Source organism: Magnolia sinica, chromosome 5, assembly GCF_029962835.1.
Source record: "Magnolia sinica isolate HGM2019 chromosome 5, MsV1, whole genome shotgun sequence".
Classification (NCBI taxonomy): Eukaryota; Viridiplantae; Streptophyta; class Magnoliopsida; order Magnoliales; family Magnoliaceae; genus Magnolia; species Magnolia sinica.
In genome coordinates, this window is record NC_080577.1 from 6311649 (window position 1) to 6336128 (window position 24480).

A 24480-nucleotide genomic window follows, 5' to 3' on the forward strand; every position below is an offset into this window, starting at 1 on the left:
TACTTACTTTTTTCAGCTGATTTTCTCATGTTCTTAGTATTCACTTTCTTACATGATATTAAAGCCCTTGATGTCGGCCATTAGTTAGGACAATCGATGGTCCACGATCTCAACTTTGATGAGATCATCTAACCTTCTTGCTTTGGACCTACTTGTTTCCTTAATGGCCTACGAAAATAAAAATGATGCAAGATTAATCAGTATGATTTCTTTCTATTTCTAATACCCTGCACTTTCACTTTCTCTGTTTTTTCATTAAAAAAATATAATTAAAAAAAAAAAAAAAAAAGGCAAAGGAAAGAGAGAGGAAAGAGAGAGGCAAAGTGCTTTGAAATAAATTAATTTTCTGACCAATCCTTACATGAAAGATGGACCGTTGATACACAGTCTACGTCATTAATTCTTTTCTATACCAGCTGCTCTGGTTGGATACCAAAGAGATGATGAGGCAATGGATGACATTGATACTCAGGATCTATTTTTAGACACTTGTTTGTTGAAAATAGGATCAATGTTATTTTTCTTCCATTTTGACCGTCCAACTAATGTCCACCAATCTGAAAACAGATAACCTTAGTTTTTGCTCCATGTTAAATCTAAACCGGGTCCCATAATTTGGGAAATTTGGAATAGATTACTGGTATAAAATTTTAAGTGCCTGAGTATCATCCACCATGCTCTGCAGGAGTATCAAAATTTTTTCCTCCGAAGACGAGGGAAGTGTATTATCGAAAGAAGATGATCCATCGTTTTCTCAAAAGATTGCGATTAACGACGATAGGAAATTTTTATGCAATCGCGCGTGCAGAGATTGAAGGCGCATTGGCACGTGTGCCATGCTAAAAAAAAACTCAGGAAGGCCCAGTCATCAGGTTGGCCAAATTAGAAGATCAAAGGGAATCCAAACGAACGTACACCAATCCATGGTCAGGATCGTACCCTTAAAACCCATCTAGTGTAATACCCCTACGGGTTTCCGACTACGTGCTCGCCTTCCATTACGCGCTGGCACCTTCCCATTTTATAGTGCGTACCACCTAACGCGTGCCTGCGGTGGGATAGTAGGTGGCTCATCATTTTTGTAAGAAATGCATTCCGTTCATCCGTTTTTTAAGCCCCTTTGAGGATACGTGAGTTGGATTTATTTTTTAATTCACTTTATCCCAGAGCACTGACCACCAGCCATTGGCTAGTGGCAGGGGGAGTAGCCAATCCGATTCCCCTTATAAATGCTTATAAGAGGTTCGGATGGTATATAAACATCAAAGTGGAGCTCGGAAGGTTTCAACCGTAGGAAACCCTTTCCCACTTTTCCATTTCATGGGCTAAAGTGAGCTCGCAAGACGAATAGACGGGTAAATTTCTCAATGCACCCCACCTAGCATAACAGCACAGAAACTCACTGCGAGCCTAAAGGGTGATTGGGTGCCCCCAGTCCAGGATGCATTTTCCACGTGGGCAGCGGTCCCTCGAATGGAACCCGTTTCGGTCGCATTCGGATTCGGTAGTGACCCCTCCTACATCAGTGCCGGAAATGCACCTTGGCCCACTACCATGTACGTGCTTTATCCATGCGGTTTATCCAACTTATTTCAGGACGTGAGCTAAAAAAAAAAGAGGGGCGATCCAATTCTCAGGTTGACCACACTGTAGGAAACAGTAGTCATTGAGCTACATCATGAAAAACTTCGTAGAGACAACAAAAGTTTAAAATCAAGCTGATATTTGTGTTTTTCCTTCTTCCAGGTGAGTGTGATCCAATCAACCGGTTGAATGGCAAACAAGCATTACAGTGGTCCTGAGTAAGCTTTTTAATGGTGGGCTTTCAGTCACCAATGTTTCCTATGGTGTGGTTCACCTTAGATTTGAAACTGGCTCATTTTGGGGCTCATGTCTTAAAATTAGTTGACAAAAAGGAAGGACGGCATGTCCTATGAGCTTTTACAGCATCACGTCGCTTGATTGCCTGCCACACGGAGGTAAGACGGAATAATTCACCTCGCACAGCGCCCACTTGTATCAAGACAAAGGAGCTGAGGCGCCATTTAAACAATTTTGGGCCGGAGATGTTTTGTATAGCTAATATTTTTGTGCTTTTCGTTCATCCGAGTGGAATGATCTTATGAACGGTTTGGATGACCCAAAAACATAAACATCAAGGTGGGCCTCGAAAAGATCTCAACGGTAGGCGTTTCCCTCTCCACTATTTTCGGTCACGTGGGATACTTGTATTTCGGATCCGCTTATGCTTGGGCTCATTCTCACAAAAGTCAGGTTGAATCCTACTAAGCTTCTGGTTTAGGAGGTCCTGCGGTTTGGTGTCTCACGCAATCCGCGTGGGGCCAGTTATAACTGATATTGAGCAGAAAAACATGACCCTCATCTTCCGTAGCAGTACATATTCCAATCAAATTGCCATAGGTTATGGCCCTTTAGGAACTCGATATTTTCCCACCCTTACCGATTTCGGATCGCCGACGAATATCCCTTCATTTAGCTCTGTTTCACCTAGTTAACAAGTTCCAAGGCAGATAAGAATTACAGTGAGTGCTGAAAAGTTTTTAACGGTGGATATTCAATCACTAATGTTTTCAAATGGTGTGGTCCACTTGACATTTGGATATGACTTTTTTTTCCTTTAAGGCTCATTCCCTAAAATGATAGGGAAAAATATATGCAGGGTGCCGATAAAACACACGCATCATGGTGGGGCCTACAGTGACCGTCCAGTAGCGATCTCGCTGCTTTTGCGTCAGCCGGCAATTCGGCGCTGTGGGGCTGACTTGATGTACGTGCTTTATTTCCACCGTGTAATTTTATCCCTTCATTCAATTATTATTTTTTGGATAAGAACCCAGAAATGAATTCAATTTAAAGCTCAAGTGAACCACACCACATGAAACATTGGTGATTGAACCCCTGTGGGCCACAAAAGTTTTAGATCCAGCTGATACTTGTGTTTTCCCTTCATCCAAATCCGAGTGATCTTATCAACAGATTAGATGTCAAATAAACATTATGATGGGCCCTAGAAAGATTTCAACCATATGTGTCATTAGCCCACTGTTTCTTGTGGTGGGGCCCACTTGAGCTTCGGATCTGATTCATTTTTAGTTTCATTCCCTAAAATGAGGTGAACAAATAGATGGACGGTGTAGATATAAAACCCATACATCAAGTTGCGCCCCGCATGCCCAACACACGGACGCACCCTCGTTGGGGTTGTTGGCAGCACCACCTGATCCACGTCCATTACAATCGCTCGTTTACCACCGTCTGATGACACACCTATCAGAGATCAGGACCATTCATCGGATATAGACACTATACATATGCTCTGTACTGTAAATGAAGCTCCTCCGCTGATCAGAAAGACCTCACTTATACGAGAAAAATGAACGGGTAGAACAAAGTCCAACAGTCCAAATTCAACGCACGTGTAATTACTGTAGCATCCGCAATCTATCGAAACCCCGTTTTCCAACAGATCGCTTCACTTTCTTCAAAAACAGAGTATTCTGTCGCAGCACTGGGCTAACGTGCATAGATAATCCGATAAATTGAACCGTTCGTGTACTCGGTTCCATGCAAAACGGATCATTTTGACCATCGATTATGTGAAGTGTAAAGATAAATGTGGAACATTAAAAGGAAGATTTTCAATGGACCACATTCAAGTCAGAAATGGAATGTCAGGATTGTTACGGAAGGGACTCCTCACTTGCGTAGGCACGTGAGGGCCTGACTTGCCCAGACTGATGGTACACGGGACAAACGTGGAGCAGATCCATCCCGTCCATTAGATGGTCCGTCATTCTTCTGTCATGTGTCCTAAAATTAAGTTGAATTCAGGAATTAGGTGAGCCGCACCACACGTAAGAGTGTAAAATCATTCATAAAACCTCAACATTCAAGTGTGCGGCGGGTGATTGGAAGGCATACACTCACCACAGTAGATCCACATGCAATTTGGACGATTGTAATGGTAAGACTTCTCATCTCATCTGATTTCCATGGTGTAGCCCACCGATTGTTAAATCGGTGTGATTTTTGGGTTATTGCCCAAACACAAGGTTGCACAGCTGATGAACTGGTGGAATTCATCGACATGAAGTAGTTCTGTTAGGTCATCCTTCCGCGATGGATCATGGAAACGTGTCTTACCTATGGAGAGCAGATTAGGTGCGTCTGGCTTCAACCAGCACCATGCGGACGCGGATTGCGTCCTACCGAATCCGTCCGGGCAGGGCTCTGTGGGGCCCAACGTAATGTAAATATTTTATCCACACCGTTCATCGCTTTTCTCAGATCATTTTAAGATATTATACAAAAAATTAAGCAGATATCCAGATCCAGTGTACCACATCAAAGGAAGCTACAGTGATGATGACAACCACCGTTGAAACCTTTCTAAGGGCCACCGTAATGTTTTTTTTACCACCCAACCTATTAATAAGGTCATGCAGACATGGATGAAGTGAAAAGTGAAAACACGAATATCAGCTTGATCCGAAACTTCTCCAGCTCCCAAGAAGTTTTTAATGGTGTACGTTCAATCCCCACTTTGTGGTCCATTAATATCTAGACCTATATTTTTTTTTTATCATACCTTAAAATGATATGAGAAAACCGATTAAAGGCATGGATTAACAAATTACATCATGGTGGGCCCGAGAGAGCCCTGCCCGGACGGTAATCCGTCCGGGCGGGGGTAGGACGCAATCCGCGTCCACACCATGCGGCCTTAACCGAGGCACGTATTTATTGTATATCTCATTACGGGACAGGTGTCCGAAAATGAAGCAATCCAAATATTAACAGCTGTACACGAGCCATGCCAGACCGATTTTGACTCAAGTTTGGTTTGACATATTTAAAATGAAACTCTTGTTCTAGATTTATACAAGCTGAGCTTCGAAAATATTTTTATTGTTTGAGCTAAGTTTTGCTCAGATTATCTGAGTTTGAGCTTAATTTGGTTTAATATAAATATCTGAGCCGAGAGTCGGATTGTGTTCCAAAAGTGATTAACTAATTTTTTTTATTTAAAAAAAAAAAGCAATATGCATGTTATAAACTTATATATATATATATAGATCAAATTATAAAATAACAATAAAAAAGACCAGTATAAGAGTAATAATACTAAAATGAACCGGAAAAATAGCTGGGCGGAATGGATATGCATCACATACATTGAGGTGGACCCCACTACTGGAAAATAAAATTGATCAGAAACTTCTATCCTCCAACAAATTTGGATCATATGTTGTGGCACATGGGAGGTTTGAATTTTCCTTATTTTTGGTCTCATATTGTGGAATGAGTTTAAAATTTTAACGATAGTTATGCGGTGAGTGTTAAGTTCACTAACCAATTCAAATCCCGCTTTAATGTACTAAGTAAACTTTGGGAGCCAACCATCATGTATACATATTATCTATGTTGTCCATCCATTTTTACATATCACTTTAGGCATTTTCAAAGTTCAAGTCTTTTTTTTTTTTTGGTCTACACGCACACACACCCTACACACTCATGTTGGTGGAATTTCACCACCTATGGATACTCGAGCCCTTGATTGGGTGTTGAAACTCTAGAGAGTCTACCACCCAAGCAAGAGTAACGATCTGAGTTCAAGTGAATTAAACCACAAGAAACAATGTGCATTCATGTGTGTGTGTATTATGTATTATCTATCTTGCCCATCTATTTTTACATATCATTTTGGAACATGATCCTAAAATTGAATCATACCCAAAGGTCAAGTGGATTACACCATGGGAAATAGTGTGTATACCATTTACGAGCTAAATCAAGCTAAATCAAATTGAGTTGAATTAAGCCAAGCTTCAAGCCAAGCTAATCGATTTGAACTTGGTTTGTTTGTTTGTTTGTTATATATATATAAATGAGTTTGCAATGAAATAAAAGTCCACCATTAATCCCCATTATAATTTTTTATTTCCATCCGTCCCATTGGTAAGATCACACATACATGAACGAAAGAAAAGAAGAAATATCAACTTGATGCAAAACTTTTGTTGTCCTCTAAGAGCTCTTAATGGCAATCTTTGCTTCTTTTTTTTTTAATACCATGGTGTGATCTCCTTGATATTTGGATTTGATTTCTTATTTTGCTAATGCCTAAAATAAGTTGTCAAAATAGATAGACAGGAGAAATACACAGTACATCATGGCGCCACGGTCAGGGTCCTAATATGTTGTTTGAGGATTGAGCACGGTCAAGGCTCCAATACGTGTGTTTACTTTGTGGGATTTAATCTATATGCGAAATAGGCCCACAGATCTGTCTGTGCAGAGAACATGGAGACCAAGGGGTCGGATGGCTTACCTAGCTGTGACACCATACGAGCCAGATAATAATACCAATACCAGAATACCGATAAAGCTAGGGTCTTCCTTTCCTTCACACCCTTTCTGCAAAACAATAGATGAGACTCGAATTTCTGACGTGGTGTAGGATTGTAGACCCAACTCTCTTTTATAGAGACTGTGGAGGGGGAGTTTGAAACCCATCAAAACTCTCTCTCCCACGCTCTACATTACTGTGTCCTAGTTCGACTCAAACTGCTGTCTGTGTAAACAGCCACAACATTCCAGCCCTAATATGCACTGCTGCGCAATCAGAATTGCGCAGTGAATCACATGAAGTAGGGTCCACTGGTCCACTCAATCATCCAGTTCAACTGAATGACAATTCAGACCGTTGATCAGTAAGGCCCATTAAATAGAGTTCTTACATTCTCCCACTTGAGCCTCATTGAGCAACATCAATGTAGTCATATAGAATAATTTTGAAAACAAGTTTTGATTTTTTAAGAAAAATATCCAAATGGTTAACCAATGAAATAGTTCGACAATATGAGTAATGCTATTTAATCTGGTCCATTAAGACTGCCAGCATCGAAACGCGGTAGTCATCACAACATTTAATTTAGTCGAAGTGAGACTAAGCGCAATCACAAGTACTTTTAATCTTAACGACATAGATCACGAACTAGAAAATGTGGTATAAGGATTACACACTTTAGTGTGATGATATGTGTCTATCCTTAAGAGGTCCTGAAGCTTTTATATGTCTCCAACGAGACACGATTGTAGTTCTACTTACTCAAAATTATGCGCATATATATAGAAGCAGAAATAAATCTTTATATTAAAATCATCCAAACAAACTGTATAAAACGAGATCTGGAATCAATAACTCCCATGGATGTTACATGTTCCTGAAATGGAGTGATAGAGAGCCCTTTAGTGAGCGGATCTGCAACCATCTGCTTAGTACCAATGGTTGCGGATCCGCTCTCTTTTTTGGATTTGGGTTAACTGAATCCAAAATCATCTGCTTATACCACATATTTCTGCAAAAGAAGCTTGATCCTAGTGAGCAGATGGTTGCAGAGTGAATTTATCCCAAGATTATAATCCTACCTCTCTTTGGATTATATCTTAATCAGTCTGATGTGGCCCATAAGATGGTCAGTATTGATCATTGGAAAATGTATGAACCTTAAAGTGAAACATGCGGATAGATTTCATACGATATATTCCAATGGTCCATATCAACTCTTAAGGATGGGTGATGGGCTAACAATAGGACCGAATCAGAATTCTGTATGATCAGAACGTGTCTAATGAGCATGACCGAATCAGTCCCTGAATAGCACGGAGTTATATAATTAGATGGTTAGGTCCGTGCACAAGTGTTCATAATATGGACAGATTAGTCTTAATGCTTAATACTTATCATATAAAGTTTCGTAAATATCCAGTGCATGAATTAGTTAATATGCCCATGAGATAGCTCAGATTTGATAAACATGGAACGTTATTTGAACAGTCCAAAACTTGGCATTAAATGTTCTAGATTGAAATCATGGCCCACCATCAAAACAACATATCGGGCCCACTACCAGCGACAGGCCCACAAGAGAGTGGGAATACGTCCCGTTCGCGGGTACTGGGGTTGGACCCGAATACATGTAATCGGGTCCAAAGACCCGAAACTAATTAAGGTCTATTTCGACCTAATAGTTACTGTATCCGACCGAGCAGCAGTCATCTTCGACTGACTGAGGGTAGCAGTGAAGGAGAGAGAGAAAGAGAAAAATCTTCCCTTCCTAAGATGAATCTCCAGCCGGACGAAGATCTTTACGCCTCCATCATCCTCGACGCCGATTTAAGAATGATGACCATGAAATCCTCCTCGGATCTGGATGAGGAGCATGTTAATATGAGGATGATGGTCGTCGTCAGACGATGTGACATCCTCAAGGTCGCATCGGCCATGAATGGAGATGGATATACAGAGTCAGTGCTGTTGAGGGTCAAATATTGCATATCAGACCCAGTTGATGCATAGTTTTACAAGCATGATACCGTTTAATGGCCTGATTTAATTGTGTTTGTGATGCAGAGTATATTTATGAGCATGGGCTGAAAAAGGGTGGTAAATGTATGGATTTGACTCTCCAGGAGCACCAAGGCAAGGAACGGACTCTAGAAGACCAAGAGCGACGGAATTATACACCAGGGGTCTGCGAAAATTGAGAAACTGAAGCTCAAGTGGCCTGAAAGTCAACCAGAATGCAAGATCATAGGATTCCCACCATCTGATCAGTTCGAAACTTCATACGTGGCCTGAGGACCATAAAGTAACCGTACACGTCAAATTTCAGCCATTGGATCCCTCTAGAAGTGGCCCAACGGACAGATCAGCCCCTTTAATCATTATGTGGGGCCCGCCTGATATTCGGATATGCTTCAAAATTGTTCTAGACTGTTTTAACCACGTGTCAAAGCGGATGGACGGAGCGGATTGCTCACGATCATCACAGTGGACTCCGTATGCACAGCGAGTGTACATAGTGCACCGCTGCCCGCGCCACACCGGACGGAGAGTCCGGTCAAACTATATGCTGACCCGAGTCCGTCTTCCTCTAAGAAACAGCGTCCGACGCTGTGTCTACTGGGAGATCGTTGTGGGCCCCACTCAATCCTCATTTCGATGATCCAAACCATCCATTTGATTCGTAGGATGGCCAAGACCCTCGCCTAGGTGTTTTTTCTCCACCATGCAACCTATCGCACGTTCCTAGCCGTTTAACGCAGAATGGGCGGTGAAATTCAAAATTCAGTGGACCGCATCAACGGACAACCAAAACCGTCCATCTCCAACCAGAATTCCGAGGCGAATCCAACTGACGGAGTGGATTTCCTCTCCAGCATCATTCATGGCCTCCACCAACATCCCAGCGCAAGAACCGCGCATGCCCTGTTACGCGCAGCCGGGACTTTCGGACCGTTCCCTGATCAAGACAGTGATCGGATCAGCAATCCAAACCGTTCATTCTCATCAACAGGGAGCCATGACCACCACCAAGAAGTCCGATTTTGATTTTGGACGATCAGTCGTCCAAAATCTCAAGCCAAACGAGGGTTGATCACGAGTCCTCCGCCTGTCGCTGCGAAAACCGTTTCATTCCGACTCCAACACGGTCTCTGGTGCGTAAGACTTCCGCATGGAGGACGGAAATTGGGCTCGGACGACAGTTCTGTATAAGAGGACGGAAGAAAGAAGAGAAGGGGGTGCTCGGTTTGGTTTTGAACGGGAGAAAAACAGAGGTCGGCTGGAGTTGGGCTTGGTCGTGGGTTTTCTGCTGGAGTTGGGCTCAGTCGTGGGTTTTCTGCTGTAACAGAGAGAGAGCTGCCGGAGCGTCAGGGCTGAAAACGAGAGAGAGGAAAGATGAGAGGTTAAAGATAAGAAATTTTTTTCTTTTATTTTTCTTCTCTTTTTCGTTTTCTTTTTCTTTCTATTTGTTTTGGGTTTAGGCCAATCATGAGTGGCTAAACCTCTTAGCTAGGGCTAAGAGGTGAAGCTTGTGGCGAGATGGGAGATACTATTTCCTGCTTTTCATTCAACTGAAGTTGATTTGTATTAATGGAATATTTTTTTTTTGTTTTTAAATGGTCTGTTGTGACTGAAATTACAATGGGTCTGCAACGGCTTTGAATATCTCTTTTTTTTCTTTCTTTTTGGATGTTTATGACGTCAGGAAGCCCTGTTGTTCACCATCGTCTCCTGGGCATGGTTGGATGACAGTACCCTTCCTGATCCTCATACATTGTTGATTGGTTGGTAATTAGTTTAATCCTGTTGTTGGCTTTGTCTCCTGGGCATGGTTAGATGATGGAATCCATTCTAATTCATATACTTTTCATCTCTTAAAAACCAGATCAAGTAGGTTCAGTTAATTTCCATAATCTTTGATGCAGGCATAAGATCTCCCTGATCTCTACAAGTGGATCCTCTGAATCCCTAGTTTCTTCCTCTGAATTCCTTAAAGTTTTAGATAATTATTCCACAACTATTCCTTAAATTTCTATTTGGTTAGATCATATCTTAGTCTAGTTCTATTTCTACCTAGTTTTAGGAAACATACAAGTTTCAGTCCCTGTGGATTCGACCTCGGTCTTACCGAGTTTATTACTACATCACAACCCTATACTTGGGGAGTGAACAAGTGCAGAAATCATTCAGTCATGACTTCCTCCACCAATGCATATGTATGGGCATGTAAAATCCTAATAGACTGGATTCAGAATTCATGGATTCAAAACTTCCTAATATTAGATTTGGGATTTGGAAAACCCCAATAGTCATCTTGATTGGAAATCCCCAACGGGATTCGAAAATCTCTAATTGTTAATTGGGTTTGGAGTTTCAGAAATTATTATTTTTTTGAAAATCCTAAATTAATTTAGGATTCAAAAAAAAAACCCCCAATTAATATCTGGATTTGGGTTAACTGAATCTAAAATCCCTAATTGGTTGTGAATTTCGATTGGAAACCCTAATTGCAACTGTATGTGGGGTATAGGACTGAAATCCCCAAATTAACTAGATTTGGGGTTCGATAATCCCTAATTATTATCTGGATTTGGGGATTTGAATTCGAAACCCCTAATACTGGAAGTGAGGATGAAAATTCCTAAGTGGATTTGAAATTTGAAATCCCAATTTACCTGATTTGGGAATTCAAAAAATCTGATATGGAATTTTGAATCCCTAGAGGATGAATCTGAATATGTAATAGATAATCTGATCATCCATGCCTTTGCACAGTGGCTCTGATACCAATTGTGGGATTTAATTTATATGCGGAATAGGCTCACGGATCTGTCTGTGCATAGAACATGGAGATCAAGGGGTCGGAGGGCTTACCTAGCTGTGACGCCATACAAGCTGGATAAGAATACCAATACCAGAATACCGATAAAGCTAGGTTCTTCCTTTCCTTCACACCCTTTCTGCAAAAGGGTAGATGAGACTTGAATTTCTGCCATGGTGTAGGATTGATGACCCAGCTCTCTTTTATAGAGACTGTGGAGGGGGAATTTGAAACCCATTAAAACTCCCTCTCCCATGCTCCACATTGCTGTGTCCTAGTTCGACTCAAACTGTTGTCAGCGTAAACAGTCACAACATTCCAGTATTGCTGTGCAATCAGAATTGTGGAGTGAATCACATGAAGTAGGGCCAACTGGTCCACTCAATCATCCAATCTAACTGAATAACAATCCAGACCGTTGATCAGTAAGGCTCACAAAATAAAGTTCTTACATACTTTTCCAAGTTTTGTGGACCCACTATGATGTATGTGTTATATCCCTACCATCCATTCTTTTTTACAAGATCATTTTCTAACATGGGCTCAAAAAAATAAGAAAGATATAAAGCTCACCTGGGCCATGCCACAGAGAGCATTGATTGAACACCTCTCATTGGAAACTTCTTCGTAGCCTTGAAAGTTTTGAATCGAGCTTTTACTCAACGCTCTTCTTCCGCTACGGCCTGTGCGACCTTATGAAAAGGTTGGATGTCAAATAAATATCATGGTCTCTCGGAAGGTTTCAACCGGGTGCGTCGTTGTCTCCATATACACTTGAGATTTGGATCTGACTTATAGTTCATGTCATGAAAGTTCTCCCAAAATGAATGGACGGTGTTGATGTAACCCGTACATCAGGGTGGAGCTCACAGAACTTGGTGACCACAATACACCACCGTGGTCGTGGTGTCTGTCACACCATGCAATCCGCTTCCGTTGGTTGAGGCCGGGGCTGCAACTCATCTGCTCCCTTATGATAGCACTGATAGAATGGACGGTTAGGATACTCGGACAACCTCGGTATGTGGGCAGTAGTGGGGGCGACCCACTGGCGATACTGACCAGCGACAGGCGTCGGACGGACTCTTTTTCAACTTTCAACTTTCACTCTCGAAGTTAAAAGACTTTGGGTCTACTGCTATGAGATTCGTGTCCGTCCGCTCTCTCCCTAAAGAGACGGAAGCGACAGTCCTTGGGAGCTTCTATCTTGTCGGAGAGATCTCATCCCCTCTTCTCTCTTCCTTACAGTAAAACCAGAAAAGGACAAAAGCAGATTAAAAAAAGAAAAAAAGAGAAAGAAAATAAGGAAATTGGATCAGATAAAAACTCAAAACTCCATTTCTCCCATCTTAAATCCACCTCAACCTCTTCCCTTCTTCCTCTGCCATCTCCCCATCCTCTCAACTTCCATAGTTACCAAAATACCCTTCCCCCGTCTGTTTCCAACTCTAACAATGCCACTCCATCTCTTCATTTCCCTTCTTTTCTTCTTCTTCATCCTTCAAACTCCTTCTCCAACTCTCTCTCTAAACCAAGAAGGACTCTACCTCCTCCGAGTCAAACTCGGCTTCGACGACCCGTCAGGCTCCCTCTCAAACTGGAACTCCCGAGACGACACTCCGTGCACTTGGACCGGCGTCACGTGCGACACGACCTCCCTCTCTGTCATCTCCCTCAAACTCCCCGACTCCAGCATCTACGGCCCTTTCCCAACCCTCCTCTGCCGTCTCCAGAACCTCACCTCCATCTCTCTCTCCGGCAACAACATCAACGACTCCCTCCCTACTTCCATCTCCACGTGTCAAAATCTCGTCCATCTAGACCTCTCCCAAAACATCCTCGTCGGTTCTCTACCCTCCACGCTCTCATCCCTCCAAAACCTCCTCTCCCTCGACCTCTCTGGCAACAATCTCACCGGCGAAATCCCACCGTCGATCGCGTCATTCCCGAAGCTCCAGTACCTCTCCCTTGTCAACAATCTCTTCAACGAAACCATCCCTCCCTATCTCAGCAACATCACCACGCTCAAACACCTCAACCTCTCCTACAATCCCTTCTCCGCGTCGGAAATTCCGCCCGAATTCGGAAACCTGACCAATCTCAAGATCCTCTGGCTCGCCGGATGCCATCTCGTCGGTCCAATCCCACCGTCGATCGGGAACCTCAAGAAACTCTTGGATTTGGATCTGTCGTACAACAATCTGGTCGGATCGATCCCTCCAGCTCTCACTTCCCTTTCGAGCGTCGTGCAGATCGAGATCTACAAAAATTCGTTCTCAGGAGTGATTCCGGCCGGGTTTTCGAATCTGACATCTCTGAGGCGATTTGATGCATCGATGAATAATCTCGAAGGGACGATTCCGGATGATCTCTGCAAGTTGCCACTCCAGTCCTTGAATCTGTATGAGAACCGGTTGGACGGGGGATTGCCGGAGAGCATTGCGGACTCACCGAATCTCTATGAGCTGCGGCTCTTCGGGAATAGGCTGACGGGGACCCTCCCGCGGAACCTTGGGCAGAATTCGCCGCTCCTTGTTGTCGATGTCTCGGAGAATCTTTTTGACGGTGAAATTCCGGAGAATCTCTGCCAGAAGGGGGTCTTAGAGCAGCTCCTTTTGATAGGTAATGCCTTTTCTGGGAGAATTCCAGATAGTCTCGGCCAATGCCGGAGCTTGATCAGAGTCCGGTTGAGAGGCAACCAGCTCTCTGGTGTGGTTCCGGTGGGACTCTGGGGTTTGCCGCATGTTTGGCTGCTTGAGCTCACTAAGAATTCGTTCTCGGGCAACATTTCTCCGGCTATCTCCACTGCGTCGAATCTCTCGCTCCTGCTCATATCGGAAAACCAGTTTTCAGGAAGCATACCAGCTGAAATCGGTTTCTTGGAAAATTTGGTCGATTTTTCTGGGAATGATAACCAGTTATCTGGACCGATTCCTGAAACAATTGGAAAACTGACCCAGCTTGGGAGGCTTGATCTGCACAACAATGAGCTATCAGGCAATCTTCCTTCGGAAATCCAACAGTGGACGAAACTCAGTGAGCTGAATCTGGCGGACAACGAGTTCTCCGGTAAAATTCCATCGGAAATTGGGAAGTTGCCAGTGCTGAACTATCTTGATCTTTCGGGGAACCGTCTAACCGGTGAAATCCCACTCGAATTGCAGAACTTGAAGCTCAACCGCTTCAATCTGTCAAACAATCGTCTCTCTGGCAAGCTCCCGCCCCTGTACGCCAATCAAATATACAGGGAGAGCTTCTTGGGTAATCCAGGGTTGTGTGGAGATCTTACCGGATTGTGTACAGATTCGCATAGGGATGGGGCTAATAATCGTGGATCAGTTTGGTTACTGCGGTCCATCTTTATACTAGCAGGTTTGGTTCTGGTTGTTGGGGTTGGCTGGTTCTACTGGAGGTATCGAAGTTTCAAGAAGGTGAAAAAGGGAGTCGACAAATCGAAATGGACACTGACTTCGTTTCACAAATTGGGTTTCAGCGAATACGAAATCTTGGATTGTCTTGATGAAGATAATGTGATTGGGAGTGGAGGTTCTGGCAAGGTCTACAAGGCCGTCCTTAGCAATGGAGAGGTGGTTGCTGTGAAGAAGCTTTGGGGAGGATCTAAGAAAGGTGGTGTTGAAGAGGCTGATGAAAGGCGTCGGATTTCAGATGACGGGTTTGAAGCAGAGGTCGGCACATTGGGAAAGATCAGGCATAAGAATATAGTGAGGTTATGGTGCTGCTGTACTACGAGGGATTGCAAGCTTTTAGTCTATGAATACATGCCGAATGGAAGCTTGGGAGATCTGCTCCATAGTAGTAAGGGAGGTTTATTGGACTGGTCGACAAGGCATAAGATTGCGCTGGATGCGGCAGAAGGGCTTTCTTATCTGCATCACGATTGCGTTCCTCCAATTGTTCACAGAGATGTGAAATCGAATAATATTTTGTTGGATGGGGAGTTTGGGGCACGGGTCGCAGATTTTGGTGTCGCCAAGAAGGTTGATGCTGTTGGAAAGGGGCCTAAGTCAATGTCTGTGATCGCGGGTTCATGTGGATACATTGCACCAGGTCTGTGAAGCTGAAATGATTTTTTTTTTCTTCTTTTTTCGTTTACTAGCGAAAGCAAGAAAACATTTTTAGATTGCATTACATGCTTATGTTCATGTTTTGAATTTGTTATGATCCTGCATGTTGGTTTTTGTAGGTATTATGAAACTTATATGATGATTATGCTTTTAGGGTTGGAGAAATGTTTTCTTGTATTTTAATGCTCTCTAAGTTCTGAAATAAACGGGCAATGTAAATTTCTCTACCAGATATTTCTTCATGATTCTTGTATTTATTTTTCCACTGTTTTATGTCTCTCTGTTTAGAAGTGCTAATTTCATCAAATACAAAAGATCATGTGGTTTATCTAGCAGAGAGGTGTTCCTTCATCACTTGAATGAAGTTCTAGTTTGGTTAGAATTCATATCCGTTTCATAAACGATCTCTTAGCATGTGTAGAAGTTAATATTCAAACTTCAGTTTTGAGTTTTTTGATTAGTATGTTTTGTGATTACTGCATCTTGTTGTTTAGTGTCACTTCCATTTTGTGACTGCTGCTGTTTCCTTACAAGCAACATTATGGTTATAATCCTAGAGAAATTCTCACTTCTTCATTCTTCTAATCTGTTGTTTTAATATAGGAGCTCATCTCTTGACAGTTATCACAATTTCCATCTTTTTTTCATCAGTCCGTGATCTTGCTTGTTTAATTTTATTCAGTCTGTCTCACCAGTGATCTCATACTTGTTGCAGAGTATGCTTACACGCTTAGAGTGAACGAGAAGAGCGACATATACAGCTTTGGAGTGGTTATTCTTGAATTAGTAACAGGGAGACGTCCTGTTGACCGTGAGTTTGGGGAGAAGGACTTGGTGAAGTGGGTATGCACCACGTTGGACCAGAAAGGGGTGGACCACGTGCTGGATCCCAAGCTCGATATGAAGTTCAAGGAAGAGATGTGCAAAGTCCTCAACATTGGGATAATGTGCACTAGCCCCCTCCCCATAAACCGCCCATCGATGCGGAGGGTGGTGAAGATTTTGCAAGAGGTCAGCATGGAGAACAAGCCCAAACCTGAGAAAAAGGATGGGAGGCTGTCTCCATATTACTATGAGGACGGGTCTGATCATGGAAGCACCGTCTGAGACCACTCAAAGATTTGGCCAGATGATCAAGGAGAAGCGGTTCTTCTCTTTTCATTATTTCTCATTCTCTCTAATGGTGTTTGTTTTTCGGGTGAGTGGAGATGTCTGAATAGAGAAGAATCATTAGGTCCCGGTGATGTACCTAGTCTGTAGTCATGGTTTGTTGATCCAGACCTGTCTGTCAGATGGGCTCCCACATCCTGTAATGAAAAATGCAGAACAACCGTCAGGAAAAGAAAACCAAAGATCAGATGGCTAGGATCATTAGATCTGATGTATTTTTGAGGCAACCTCCACTGATGGTGGGGCTCATCGTATCACCAAACCATGGGCCCCACTTGTATCAATTACGCAAACAAAGACCAATAGTTTCACCTCAAGAGGAAAGATTCAGATCATCTGGAGGAATTTCCTTTTAGAGAGAGAATGGTATTGGTTAGTTTACTGTGGATGAAATCCTTCCAAAATTTTCTTACTTTAAAGGGCTTCTATTGGAAAAGAAGCTACATCTTCTGACTCCTGTGTAATGACAGTGGGGTTTTTATGTAACCGCTGGTTATGTACTTGTGTTGTGGCACTACTTTGACTTGAAAAAAAAAATCTAAGTCTATTGATCTTTTCGGTATGAATTGATTTCTAAGTTAAATGCATTGATTTTTGTCCTTAAAGATTTACACGACTTCTGAGTGTATTTACCATACCCATGTGGCAAACAGGCAGCCATGAGTTTGCCTCTTAAATTTATTAAAGGAGGGCCTTCTGTCTCTCCCTCCAAACAATAGGTGGGGTTTGTTCCTTTCCACCTATTTAAACGTGATTACATCCTGTCCATAGAAAAGCTAAAGGTTGTTCTGTAATGGGTTCCTTTCACTTGTATTTTAGCAGCATTTTCATAAAACCCCACCTCTATAACATGATTACATCCTGTCCATTTGAAAGCTAAAGCTTGTTCTGTAATGGGTCCCTCTCACTTGTATTTTAGCAGCATTTTCATTAAAATCTGCAGTTGGGTTAGCTTCACTTCTTTAACATGATTGAAGGTATTCTTTAGAAAAGCTAAGGCTTGATCTTTTTTCTTTTTCTATTATTAAGAGCATCATTGACATGAAAGGGTGGAGTGTTTGATGAAAACAGGTTCGGACGGACAATCATGGGGGGGCATTGTCAAATTTTCTATTATCATATTTCTTTCGTACTTTCTTTACAGAGATATTGTACAAATATATAGGGAGATTAACAACCCTATTCTTGATTATACATAGATATTGTACAATCAATCAATGAGTTGCACAATCATGAATATAATCTTTCTGATTTTCTCTTAATTAACAACTCATTGATTGATTTGACAACTCACGCCCACATTTCCCCTCAAGTGAAAGCATCCAAATCTTCAATGCGCAACTTGTTTAGTGAGTTGTACAATCCTTGCTTGATATGATCTTTATAAGAATATCTGCCAGTTGGTCTTCGGACTTCACGAATGAAAATCGAATTATTTTAGCTTCAAGATTCTCTTTGATAAAGTGTCTGTCAACCTCCACGTGTTTGGTATGATCATGCTGGATTGGATTGTGAGTTATGGCAATAGCTGCCTTGTTATCACAAAAGAGGTCCATCTCGGATGTAAGAGCAAACTCAATTTCAGTTAGAAGTCTTTTGAGCCACAGGAGTTCACAAAGTCCTTTAGCCATTCCACGGAACTCTGCTTCAGCACTTGATAATAACACCACTTTTTTCTTCTTATTTCTCCATGTAACAAGATTCCCTCCAACAAACATGAAGTATCTTGAGGTGGATCTTCTGTCTGTGGTATTCCCCGCCCAATCTGCGTCTGTATAGCCATTAACTTTGAGTTGATTATTTTTTAAAAACATAAGCTCTTTTTCTGGAGAGGATTTTAAATATCGTAAAATTCGGATCATCGCCTTCATATGATCCTTACTAGGTTGATGCATGAATTGACTTACTACACTCACTGCGTAGGCAATATCTGGACTAGTATGGGAGATGTAAATAAGTTTACCAACTAATATTTGGTACCTTCCTTTGTTCGTTGGCATTTGATTTGGATATTCTCCGAGCTTGTGGTTCTGAATGATTAGAACGACTGCTGGCTTACAATCCAACATTCCAACCTCACATGGTAAGTTTAATATATATTTTCGCTGAGAAAGAAATATACCTTGCCTTGATCTAGCAACCTCTATTCCAAGGAAATATTTGAGTCCTCCTAGATTTTTCATCTCGAACTCAATCGCCAATTATTTCTGAAGTTTCGTGATTTCCTCCTTATTATCTCCTGTGATGATCATATCATCGATATATACAATTAAAGCTGTTATCTTGCCCCGTTGGTGCTTCAGAAATAATGTATGATCTGAATTACTTTAGTGGAAGCCATATTTCTTCATTGCCATACTGAAGCTCCCAAACCATGCTCGAGGAGATTGTTTTAATCCATACAGTGTTCGCTGCAATTTGCACACAACTTTAGCTTTTGAAGATGCTGTGTAGCCTGGAGGAGTATCTATGTAGACTTCCTCTTCAAGATCACCATGGAGAAATGCGTTCTTTACATCAAACTGGTGCAATGGCTAGTTCAAGTTGGCTGCGAGAGATAACAAGACCCTAAATGTATTTAACTTGGCTACCGGCGAAAAGGTTTTTTGATAATCTACGCCATATGTCTGAGTGTATCCCTTTGCGACTAGCCTTGCCTTGTATCGTTTTATAGATCCATCTACCTTGTGTTTAACAAAGAAGACCCATTTGCACCTGACTATTTTTTTTTCCTTTGGGCAATGGAACCAAGGTCCATGTTTGATTATTTAGTGGTGCTCCCATTTCTTCCTCTATTGCCTGTGTCCACTTGGGATCAACTAAAGCTTCTTGAACTGTAGTGGGAATATGACATGCGGACAGCTCGTGTGAGAATGTCTTGAGAGGTTCAGGTAGCTTTTCGGTGGAAACATAATTGACAATTGGATACATCGACTTTCTTTCTTCAATGTTTGGAGAGTATCTGTTTGGTGGCTTGTCACGGTTATGCCTGAAAGGTAAGATATACCCAGCAGACGTATCTATGTTATTCATAAATGAGGGTGTAGTGAAATTGCTTATCTCAGGAATATTCTCAGGAGATGGGTCTGCAGGCACTGAGAGATGGGGGGATTCGGGTTCTTCTCCTGATGATGTGAGCTCAGTTGCCGAAGGCCCTCTAGATTCAGAGGATATGTCAGGCCCTGAAGATGTATTTGTCGATTCCTCGCCAATCGTTGGTGTGTTATTCCGATCTTCAAGTTAGTCAAAACTCAGCCAATTCAACTCTTCATGTAATGTCTCCCCCTGAAGAGAAGAAGTGGATGCCGAAGACGGATAGAACGGTTCGGATTCCAGAAAGGTGACATCCATATTTACATAGGTATGCTTGGTAGCAGGATCATAGCAACGGTAGACCTTTTGATGCGTAGCATAGCCCAAGAAGAAGCACCGAAGGGCACATGGGTCAAGTTTGGTGCGCTGGTTCTTAAGGAGGTGCACATATGCCGCACACCCAAATATGCTAGGATGGAGCATTAGGGCCGTAGGTAGAGAGACCAAGGTTGATAGAGACTATAATGGGGTCTTAAAATTTAATATTTTGGAAAGAAGGCGATTGATTAAATGTACGACAGTGGTAATAGCATCGGGCCAATGTCGTGTGGGAATATGAGCGCCTAGAAGGAGAGCCCGGGCAGTCTTAAGAATATGCCGATTCTTCCGTTCAACGACTTCATTTTGCTGAGGAGTCTGAGGACATGAGGTCTCGTGAATAAGACCATGTTGTTGAAAATAGGAATGAAAGTGGTGATTAACATATTCACCACCATTGTTAGAGCGGAGAATCCGAATATGAACGGAAAATTGGGTCTGAACCATAACATAAAATGATTGAAAGATACGAAACACTTCATCCTTATGTTTCATCAAATATAGCTAGGTCATCCGGGTGCAATCATCAACAAATATCACAAACCACCGTACACCAGATATAGTAGATAAAGGAGAGGGTCCCCATACATCAGAATGAATTAAAGCAAAATGTGTATCACTTTTATTCACACTTAATGGATAAATAACATGATGACTTTTGACTAAAATACAAATATCACAGTGAAATTCAGAAGTCTCCACATTAGAGAATAAATCAGGAAATAAATGCCGTAAGTACCCAAATGACGGATGTCCCAAACGATAATGCCACAACCAAATCTGTCGAGCCTTAGAACCAAGTGTAGAAGACATGTGATGCGCATGATCCAAACTGAAATCTTCCATGTAGTATAATCCCCCTACTCTTAGTACCATGCCTAATTATTTCTTTGGTGAGAATATCCTGAATAAGACAAAAATCGGAAAACATTAGCACTATACAATTTAGATCCATAGTAACTTGGTTAACAGATAATAGTTTGTGAGATAAAGAGGGAACAAGCAGAGTGTTGGGTAAATGAAGAGGGGGTGATAGGGTTACAGATCCGGCTCTTGTGACAGGTGAGGTTACTCCATTAGCATTCGCAATGCTGGTGCGCCTTGCAGGTGATGATGAGAGAAATCTGTGGGATTAAACGTCATATGATCCGTGACCCCAGAGTCGAGGAGCCAATCACTATTGTCCACATCATGACGACGATTAAGCAAGGCATGACAGATGTTACCTAGACTCACAGCAGAGAAGTCCGATTTAGGTGAGGCGGTGGGCGGGATGAGAGAGAGATAAGGTTCGACTTCTGCCGTAGCAGCCTTTCCCGCACCTTTAGCCGTACCATCTCGTTTTTTTCTGACTTGAAGCTCGTGCCACCAATCGGATTACCCATGTAACTGGAAGCTGTTTTCACGTGTATGGTTCGTATTGCTATAATGAGAGCATTTGAGACCATCGGATGAGGTACGGGCTTTAGAGGAAGATTTCCCAGTATGCTGAGAAGTCGATCCAAACAGTCCAAGCTTTGGGCCTTTCGAAGCAAGCACCGCCCCTGGAGGTGGTTCGTGGTCGCCAGCGTTCATCACCACTTGGCGAAGAGCCTCCCTGCGGACATGAGCATATGCTTGCTCCATGGTGGGAAACGGGTGCATATGCAACACGTCGCTGCGAATATTGTCCTACCTGTCTTCAAGAGCATCTCAGAATACATAGACCTGATCTTCTTGAAGAAGATTATTATAACGTTCAATATCGGAAGGACACTCTATCGGATTGGGACGTCGAAAATCAATCTCAAGCCAGAGGCCTTGCAAATCGGTGTAGTATTTTTCCAAGGAGCCACCCGCTTGGCGGAGTCGTGAGACGCGCCGCCGAAGATCATATACTTGAGATGTATCGCCACCATCAAAATAGGTGGTAGCAACTGAATCCCAAATCATTTTGGCCGTGGGAAATCAAATGAAATTGCTGATTAATGCCGGATCCATGAAATTAATCAACCATTTTTTAACAATGGCATTGTCAGTATGCTATTTGCGGAAGGATAAATCAGTCGGAGATGACGGAGGTAACTCGCCATTGATGTAGCCCAACTTGTCTTTACCAGAAATGTACATCTCGACAACTTGGGACCATAAAACATAAATGGAACCATCCAACTTGATACCGATCGGAACAGCCACTAGTTCAGAAAGCATGGTCGGGGCCTGAGCTTTGAATAGAGTTTCAGCCATTTTTGTGGTGAATATTTAAGAGAGGAGCATATTATGGTCCATGAAAGAGTCATCGGATTTCGTCGGGGTTTCGGTGACTCTCATATGTGAAGGAGGCGGCGGAAGGAGGCTATGAACAAGAGTTAGACGTAAACCAAGAGCCAGAAATCGACTGGCTCTGATACCATATCAAATTTTCTATTATCGTATTTCTTTCATACTTTCTTTACAGAGATATTGTACAAATATATAGGGAGATTAGCAACCCTATTCTTGGGTATACATAGATATTGTACAATCAATCAATGAGTTATACAATCACGAATATAATCTTTCTGATTTTCTCTTAATTGACAAGTCATTGATTGATTTGACGACAACTTATTGATTGATTTGATGACAACTCACGCCAACAGACATATGAGATCTTCTTACACTTTGGGCAGGTTTTTAGATTGTTGAAGTGGGGTCCACTGGATCCGTCATCCAAACTGTTGATATGATGGACCTCAAACTGGATGGCCCTATCACCAAAATCCCCAAGATTGCAGTCCTAGCATCAATCATGTTGAGGAAGTTTCCTATTTGCCTATTTGCTAGATCACTTGTGGAAATTGTCTTCAGCATTAGCAATCTACTCTGGTGCCCATTATATCAACGCTTTGTATCAATGAACCCAGGTCCTCGCTTGTATGAACTGAAACCAGCAAGTACACAAACAAGTGGTCCAAGCATTGTACAATTCAATAATTACAATGAAAAAAATCATCCATACCGTTCATTTAGTGAGTGAATGCAAGTCATGAAGAAATTTCTTTTTATGGTGGTCCACAGCCAGCTACATATGTAGTTGGCCAGAATCATCCATTCAGTCTTAATTTCGTACTTTTCCCTGTCTGGTATGGCATTAAAAAAAATGGATGGTTCGCATTTCATCGTCTCTGCATGTGGGCTCCAGTGTGGTCCACATGCAGTGATCCTGAGCCGTGATGCACCTGTGTTTCTTGGAATTTTGTATGTATTCACCCCTTCTTTAATTTCACTGCGAGGGAACTAGTTCTGATTCAACTGCGGCCTGCAATGGTGAACACATTGAAGCAGTGTGGAAAAGTCGAGTTGACTCCGCCGAGTGAGTGAGTCGAGACAGCGAGTTTTGACACTATGCTTGGATGGTGGTGATCCATGGGCGTTGAATGTTGCATTTTACAACACTAATGCTGTTTGAAGGCATCAGCCCAGCAGGGCTGGGCTTGGACCTGATGTATCTGGTCCTACCAATTTTTGTGCTGGCGCCTGATCTATCTCGGAGCAGCCTAACCTGACCACCCAACTTCATGTGTTTATGTGTGCTATCCTACAACATGGCAAGACCTGCGTCTTGCACGTAGGTTTCATTTTTCGGTATAACAACTGATCATCTACAGATGCCTGCACCACTCCTTATGGTACATGGTGTTTCCACGTTGGATTCATTAAATTATTAAAATCTTCCTCGTTGGAGCATCTAATTACTTAAAACGCCATGTATGGCTGTACCACAAGGAGTGATGCAGGCATACGTGGGCGATCAGTTCTCTTTCCAAGTATGCCATTCTCATCCTTAGTTAGGCAAAACATGGAAAATCAATTTAGGTGTCTATTGACTCTTTTTCTAAAGTCGGGTGGTTTGTTGAGCCCACAAGCTTTTACAAGCTAGTTCATGCACCCACCACCATATGTGTTAGCATCGCACATGATCATGAGATCTAAGCCATCCATCAAATGAGTCCCACCATGTAGATCACTTCCTTAAAATCAGGCGGGTCCTTTCTTCAAATGCTTCACAATATTATAAATAGTTGGTCGGCATAGAAAAACTAGTCCTAAGCATTTTCATTCATACATCTCTTATTGTAAATTGTGGCCCACCTGTTGATCTAACCAGCCTTGTTTCTTTATGAGAGAACAAAAATACGTGACGCATATGATGGACGGCTCAGATCTCATGTCATTGTGCCCAGTAGGCACTTGTGGCTTGTGGATGAGATGGCTTATACACTCGTTAGGGCTTAGCTAGGCTAGTAAAATAGATTGGTAGATCTTTTTATCCCACTAGTTTTCAGAGTATCAAGTCAAAAGTGTCTCTAAATCAGGCTATCGATTAGGCATGAAATTGGATTTAAGTTGGTTGAGAGTGACACTGATATTTGTGATGGAACGAACTACTACATTTATTTCGGTCAAAAGAGAAAGTAAAGAAGCTTTGACGGTTAAAGGGGCAGGTTTGTCTAGTCATTCTGAATTTTACTTGTATTGGAATTTTCAAAAGGCAGTAGAAAAGAAAACTTTTGGAAAAATCGATTTTATTTTATACCCTTATAATAAATCTTTGTTCAGGTATTCTTATATTTTTAGAAAAGAAGAATCAAATAATA

At 42.1% G+C, this 24480-nt stretch overlaps 1 protein-coding gene across 1 annotated transcript; it reads left to right on the top strand.

Moving 5' to 3' along the window:
• The first annotated feature begins 12325 nt into the window (after positions 1-12325).
• LOC131245267 (receptor-like protein kinase HSL1) lies at positions 12326-17008 on the top strand. Its single transcript, XM_058244604.1, has 2 exons — positions 12326-15263; positions 15996-17008. Exons 1-2 carry the CDS (start codon positions 12650-12652, stop codon positions 16385-16387), a joined length of 3006 nt encoding a protein of 1001 aa, XP_058100587.1. The 5' UTR covers positions 12326-12649; the 3' UTR covers positions 16388-17008.
• Positions 17009-24480: the final 7472 nt, after the last annotated feature.

What these genes read in the sequence shown, in the direction of transcription:
- LOC131245267 (XM_058244604.1), top strand. Translation starts at nt 12,650, where the DNA reads ATGCCACTCCATCTCTTCATTTCCCTTCTTTTCTTCTTCTTCATCCTT. An exon ending in ATGTGGATACATTGCACCAG is followed by an intron (nt 15,264 to 15,995) that starts GTCTGTGAAGCT and finishes TACTTGTTGCAG; the next exon opens with AGTATGCTTACACGCTTAGA.